Raw genomic sequence first — 7,642 nt, 5'->3', positions numbered from 1 at the left:
GAAAATACCATGAGTATCGTTTATGATTCAATCCTTTTTTTTAAGAATTCCCGTCATTTTGTTTACAACCAACCAAGATTCTATCCTTACTAAATGTGTTTGTGTCACGATTATTTCTACTCTTAGTTCATTTCTTTTCTTCGATAAAGAGAGGTGAAATAAATATTACACTATATGTGACGTGTGTTTTATTCGGAAATTCTAGCTACTCGGCGAAGAGATGTACAGCAGCCACGAAAGGAGCTATCGAATACACGGTAGTGAGCGATCAAGCAGATCAGCCAGTCCGGACGCGTCGCGAGCCGACAACCCTGGCTATGAGGACAGCTTGGACGTCGCCTTCGAGCACAACAATAAGCTGCGGGACAAGATACAACAGAGGATGAGGGAGAGCGAGAATCTGATAGCCAGCACATTTGGCCAAAGAAGCAACGATGATGAGCAGAACCGTCTTGGCGAGAACAAGCGAATCAATTCATACTCCTCGAATGTTCACGAGCACTTGTCTAGCTCAGGTGCACCGAACAGAGATCAGGAATCATCGCCAGGGCAAAAGAACAAGATGAACTCCACCCTGGGTGGTCTTCTAGACAAGGCACTATCCAACTTATTGCACAACAACGGCAGGCATGATAATAAGTGAGTAGCATTATTTATTCTCGCAACTCACACGTTACACTAACTAGTGACATAAATATTCAAACAACCTAAATTCAGATTTATAATCAATTTTAAGAAAACTGTGACTTATTGATATCAAATTGAAGAATAGGAACCTTAATTTAAGACTGTCTCTCATCTTAATCTTTTAATATTGAATCGATGCAATAATCAATTTTCCAGGTTGGCGTAGTAATGAGTTGTGGATTCTTGAGGAAAATGAAGCTGCTTAAGCTTCAGAAAATTTCGCAAATAAGTTAGTAACAAATTGTCTAACTTATTCACAGACTTGGCATTGTAATATTGAAGACGTGAACTTGCAATTGATCAGTCTCCTTAGTACGTTTACGGCGTGAGAGTGCTCACTATCGATTTCTGCATAAAACCTTTCCTGCATAGATAGCGCTCTCGTGGATACCATTACATTTCAGTCGATTTTTATGAATCCTATTTCTGCAAAAAGATTCAAGAAAAGAAATCGGACCGGACGGAATGCATATGCAACGAAATGAAATTAAAGGAGAAAATTAACTATATTTACACGGTGGATCGCGTATCAGAGCGTATTTTTCGGCTTCGCGCCGGTTCAACACCTGTTGATCGCTCGTTTAATCGTCCGCGCCTACCATACGCTTCGCACCCATTCGATCTCTCGATTACGCTATCAAATTTAGCGCATGATCGGCACCGGCGCATCAAAGAGCAACCGCGAAAAAGAACACAATTCCCACGCGCATCGTCGATTAATTTCCCGTGTCGAAATACGAAACGCGTCACGCCAACGTTATTTAAAATCCCGATGAACGTAGTAACCGGTGCCCGTTTCTTTTTTTCCTTTTAATTTTTTTATTTGACGTTGAAATTATTCGAACGCGGCCACGAGCTCAGTTTAATCAAGGATGGCCGAGAGACCGCGTCTGTCGTCGAACGATGCCCATTCGTTCACGTTGCGTTCGTATTGATCCGCTCTCGTCACTCCGCCCTATACGCGATGAGCGATCTCTCTCCGCAACAACACCGACATGTAGCGACGCCTTATAGGACCTTGCATAGAGCACTTAGTATAGCACCTGATACACAACGTTCGTTATTTCGCAAGGCTATTTACGAGCCGACATGAGAAAGATATCCGACCAAGGGAAACCACTGCTTCGAAAGAGCGTATACAACAATATTTCTATAAATACCAAGAATCCAGTTTTGTTTAACATGTTGATTGCAAAACTGATGAATTCAGGTGCGAATTCCGCCAGACCCAAAATCTTAGTATGTTATATTAATCTTTTACGGTCGACCTAGGCGCAAAACTTTACCGCTGTACTACGCGCAACTTTGCCGCGGAACGCGTGTAATAACAACGCGATCGACACTTGTTACTTTATACTATGTAGGTTGGTGCAAAAGTATGTTTGTAATATTTGTCAAGTAAAATAGAAAACGGAATTATATCCAATTTCGAAAGATTAAACATTTTTGTATTTTTATAAACATCCAACGAGAGGATTTCCTCTATCTTTTTTTTTTCTAAAAAATAGAAAAAATTTCTAAAAAATTTTTTCTAAAAACCTAAAGATCTTACGAAAATTTAATAGAAAAATAGAAACTCTTTTACACCAACTTAATAATTCATTGTATCTACGTTAGTATAATATAATGAAGTTAATTGATTACTGAAATTTTTACTTTTAGCATCAAAAAGCGAATAAACTATTATTTAATAACGACAAGCTATCCACGAGTCTTAATGCAAATTTTAAAAGAAAGCCGCTATGATGATATCTTGCTCTAAAAAAGCGTTCAGTCGGAAACCACTGTAGTGACGCGTAGTATTTAAAGGGCGTTAATAATGCTTTGTTGTTTCTTATTTAATATTTTTGTAAACCCTTCTTTAAAATCGTTCTTAATCAGGCAGATAACACCCTCATTCAAATTAATGACGAAAGTTTCGAAACCACGTTCAGATGACTCCTATGTCGTCTGAATATCAACGTATTAACGGAGTAAACATTAGAAATATTAAATGCTAAAGACGCGTATTTTTCGCATAAACAACTCGGCTCATAAACATCGACGAAGATTACTTTATAATTCCATGATGATTTTTTATAATAAAACCATTATCACTTTGCAGCGGGTCCGCTCCGATGAAGCTGTTGGCGGAACTGGCGTGCGCACGTGCTCCGACATCCACGTCGCCGGAGGAGGACACTACGAGCGGCAAGAATCATCAATCGGTGAAAATGGTCGCGGCAGCGGTGGCGGCAGCGGCAGCCGCGGCTGCAGCGGCCGCGGCCAAGGATTCCACTTTGGATTCGTCAAAGAAGTCTGCGAGAGACACAGCGGTAACATTGAAACATTCGTCGACAAAGAAGGCACGGAATCCCATCAAGGAGCTGTTCGAGCGTAAGAAGGAGATCAACGACAGGAAACAGCAGGAACGTTCGAAGGCGCTCGTGGAACTGAACAGTGCGCAGCGACAGCGCAAACCGAAGAAAAGTAAGAATCGACAGCAGCAAGAATTCCCGCTAATACGCAGGGACGAGTACTATGGCGGCTTGGCTGAGAAGAAAAAACGTCGCGACTCCTTGGAACGCAAAGCGGAACCGCTGGCTGAACGAGTAAAAGATGTCTACGAATTTGATGAGGAGGAGAGCCAAATGGCGCCCACTTTGGGCAGCGTATTGTCCTACAGAAGCCAAGTGGAGAAAAATTACGAAAGCTGGTCGAAACTGAAGAATGTCGACGGAGACTTCGACGCATTCTTGGAAGACGGCAAAGCGAGCTACACCGACGCGAAGATGAACGTGAATTCGATCGACCGTAAGTTCCGAGAGTTGGAGAAGTTCGCGCCGAAAACAAAGGGCGCCTTGAAATCATTTCAGAGCGAGGAGCAACAGCGTATTGCCGTTTCGATTAGCGGGCCGATGGACGAATTCGTGGAACGAAAGCAACGTCTAAAACGCGGCTCCGTGCAACACAGCAGCGCCAAGCAATCCAAGTTGAAAAAGCGAGGCAAAGGCTCGAAGAAACGTGGGAAGAGCGCGTGGTACGAAAACGACAGCTCGGACGAGTTCAGGACGGCCGCGAAGACGGAAGACGTCGGTGTAGGCATCTCAAAAAGTCAGCGTGCGTGCTCAAAGGGCAAGCAAAACCTGTTCGCCGAATTATCGACGTCATCCGAGAGTGAATACGAATCAATCGACATCGGTCACGATATCATGAGCGAATCACAACATCCGTCGAAGCCGAGGAAGAACCTGAAGAAATCGCTCGACGCTGACGCCGACGCTGACGTCGACGACGACGCGGATCGTAACGAACCGGTGACCAATGAACTCGAGTTCGAAAACGAGGATCAAATTGCGAATAATTGGAGAGAGCCACCGGCGATCGAGGAGGAAGAAGACATCGCGAAGAAAAAGCGCGATAACGCAAAGTCAGAGTCAGAACTGTCGGACCACTCCTTGGTGATAGACGAGAGGAAAACGACGGACGAGGCGAAGAACAGCGACGACGACGGTGACCATCAATACGAGAGGACGTTCGAATTGGACGACTTGTACAGAGAGGACAGTACGGACGCAGAATCGGAGACCGAGGAGAACGAGACGGTGGTACCGACGGCCGAGGAACCAAAGGACACAATCGAGATGGAGACGTTGGATAGAAACACGATCTTGACGGAAGTCACGTCTACGAACATGAAGAACGATTATGTGCCGGAAAAAGAATTGATTCCTTTGGAAGAAGCATTGGACCTCTTGGATCGACACGAAGATCTCAACCCGAAATCAGAAAATATACGCGCGGAAATTGCACAAACGGAAAGCGCACAGCTCTTGAACGGTATCATAAGAACTATGATGGTGGAAGAGGAGGAAGAGGAAGAAGAGGAGGAAGAGGAGGAGGAGAAAGAAGAGAAGGAGGAGGCGGAAGAAGAGGAAGAAGAAGAAGAGGAGGAAAAGGAAGAAAAGGAAGAGGAAGCCTCTAACGACGGAATTGCTCACGACGAAACAGAGAGCAAACATCTCAGTCCAACAGAGACGCCAGACGAAAAGGAGGATGCAGACGACGACGTGCCGGTTCTGCCTGAAAAACTATCCAGCAATGAGAAACCTCAGAAGGAGTCCGATAATTTGCCACTTCACGTATTTCTCAGCAGAAAGGTGCAAGAGTCGAAGAAACGAAAGCAGCAACAATTGGACAAACTGCGGGAGGAGCAGGAGATGATACTCATGGACTTCCAGCCGACCAGGAGGCAGAGAAAATGTGCGATAGGCAAGCAAGGTCTGCTGGCAGAAATAAGCAGCTCGGACGAGGAATCCTACTCGAGAGACAACGGCAAACGAAGCAGCGACAGATCGGAGCACGAGAACAAGCTACGTAAGAAGAGGGAATCAAAAGAGAAAAGGAAAGAGCGATACATCGAGAAGAAGCACGAGCAGATGATCGCGAAAGAGCAAAAAGCGATCGAAGAGGAGATTCTGCGAGAGGTTGGCAAGAGAAAAGAGATTCTCACGCAGAACTCGGACGACGTTATATCAAACACCGATAACGCGATCGAAACTAAAGTCGTTTCCGGACAGATACAGAAGAAAAAACACCAGACAAAAGACAAGCAAAAGAAAATCGACGAGGAAGAAGACGTCAAAGAAAATACGGAGGAGCACGCTAGTCAGTCTCCTCTCGACAATTCGGAGGACAATCACACGTCGGAACGCGCTGTGTCGACTACGGAGAATGCTGTGGAGAACAACGGTTGCCTGTTGTCACCACCGAAACGCAAGAAACACTCCAAGTCGCCCTCGAGATCGAAGAAAGCGTCGAAAGCCGAAAATGCGAATAATTCAGTGAACAAACAGAAAAGCAAGCAATCGAGCGCGGAGAAGTCGAAGAACCGCGTAACGTCCACGAGCAACAAGGACTTGAAGGAGCGCAAGTCATCTAACGGCAAACGCGATTCCGATGACGAGGAGCTGAAGACCACTAGGTCATGGAACAAAGTCGAAGAGGGTGTGGGAGTAGCGATCGGTCGGCGGAAGCGCACCGCTCCCCTTCAGTTGTATTACTGGTCCAGCTCGAGCGACGAAGAGGAACCCGAACCGGAGCCAATAGCCGCGCTTGAGGAGGAAGAAGAGGATGATCGGCAAGAGCAGCACGGCTGGATAGTGGGCGACTCGCATAAGCGGATGATCACGATGCTGGCGATGGAGAAGCAGCTGAAGGAGAAGCGACGCAGGAGCGAGGACGAAATCGAGTCCGGCAAAACGAAAAGCAAGAAGCATCGGAACAGCACCTCTTGATACGTGTTTCACGATTAAGGACGGCGACGTGAATCGTCGGATAGAGTGAATGTGATGACTAAGTCATGTCATTTTTCTAGGAAAAGTCCGGACTGAAGATGAGAGCGCAACTAAAAGAAGAACACGAAGAAGAAGGAAGAAGATTTTTCACCTGCATTTGTATCTTCGAGCGAGCGTTGCGTCTTGTAACTTTTCCGGTTCTGTTTAGATAGATATATAATGAAAAAGAACCACGTGCGAACTATGGCCGGGAGTTATTTGTTGTGTTCTGTTTTGTTTTGTTTCTTCCTATCTTTTCTCTCCCTTGTATTCTTTTCTCAGATCAGATACTACATGTTATCGCGAACATCGAGCGAATATGAGAATGATTTAGGAAGTAACTCTTTCCCTGTGAATGCAGGCAGAGGGAAAGATATAAGATGTATATATAGACTGCTTGGCGTTAGGATAAAAATTAGCGATTAGAAGAGTATTCTGTCGCACCATAAGAGTATATATAATTTCGAAAACTTACAGGAATAACGCAAATAACGCGATAGACTGAATGTGTGAGAAGTAGCGGAGAACAAAGTGGACACCCTTAGACAATACTAGGACATTTGTAACGTTTAGTTATATGTAGGGGAAGTCCCTCGCAACGCGGATAGAGACGAGAAGTGAGGAGGGAGACAGGGAATGAAAATCAGAGATTCAGCCAGCTGCTTACTTAGGAATGGACAACGTAAAGCCGGGTCCAATCGAGTTTAGCGCTTCTGCCAGCTTTTCGTAATTTGTGAAACGTATTCCTCCGTATTCTTGCATATTCTTACATATTCATACGTATTCTTACATATCGCAGGGTGGACGATACCGAGGATATCCTTAAATGTTTGCTCGAGCGAATAAAACAGGCGAACTTCTTTTGATTTTCGCACGTTGTTTTTACGAATTTTCTAGATCTCAAACTCGCGCGTTCGGCCGTAACGGGGCCACCTTTAGTCGATGAAAAATATAAAAAAGAAGAAGAAGATATATGCAAACGCGCGATACACGGACGTGATTCTTTTTTCTTTCGTACTCGCCTCGTGCACATAGACGTAAGTATGTAGATTTTCATATATTACAAGAAGAAACGTTATACATGTTACACGCAAGCGACAGAAATGATTAAAAAGAAAAACAAACGATTATAGACTTTAATGTAAATGTACTGCCATAATCATATATATTATACGAAAGCCTATGCGAGATAGTGGTTAATATTATTCCTGTAAAGATTTAAAATAAAAAAAATATCTCTAGCACAAAAAACTAGGTAACGACCCAATGTAAATAGAACATATTTTCAATGTGTCTGGAAAAGTATGTTTTGTAATATAAGGATTGCAAAGGAAAATAAAATTATTCAACAATACGCTTTATTACTAATAAGTTACAATGATTATGATTTTCTTGTAAAAAAAATGCATACTTGTCATATTTCATTCAAGATTAATTCTCATTGCATTTAATAATTAGGTCTCTTATAATAAAGATCTGACCTATCATCGAAATATACTATTTGAAAGTAAAAGAGATCTCTTTGCTCTCCCTGATAAAAAAAAGTTGATTGAGAACGATAGAATTTCTATCAGTTTGTATTGTTTTCTATAAGCTTTATCATTCGCAAGCGTCAGATATAAATTCGCGAGCATCAGATA

General features: G+C 43.5%; 1 protein-coding gene across 2 annotated transcripts in view; it reads left to right on the top strand.

Moving 5' to 3' along the window:
- LOC116850587 (titin homolog) overlaps window positions 1-7,356 on the top strand; it is a 41,094-nt gene extending 33,738 nt beyond the window's left edge. For both annotated transcript variants that reach the window (XM_032829049.1, XM_032829050.1), the window contains exons 8-9: window positions 206-639; window positions 2,792-7,356. In XM_032829049.1, coding sequence (XP_032684940.1) covers window positions 206-639; window positions 2,792-5,963 — 3,606 coding nt within the window. In that variant the 3' untranslated portion in view covers window positions 5,964-7,356. The remainder of the gene's footprint in view (window positions 1-205; window positions 640-2,791) is intronic.
- Window positions 7,357-7,642: the final 286 nt, after the last annotated feature.

Source organism: Odontomachus brunneus, unplaced genomic scaffold (assembly GCF_010583005.1).
Source record: "Odontomachus brunneus isolate Ranch 3 - 2012 unplaced genomic scaffold, Obru_v1 Obru_scaffold_149, whole genome shotgun sequence".
Classification (NCBI taxonomy): domain Eukaryota; kingdom Metazoa; phylum Arthropoda; class Insecta; order Hymenoptera; family Formicidae; genus Odontomachus; species Odontomachus brunneus.
The sequence above is the reverse complement of the archived record's forward strand: the minus strand, read 5'-3'. Positions and strand labels throughout refer to the sequence as shown.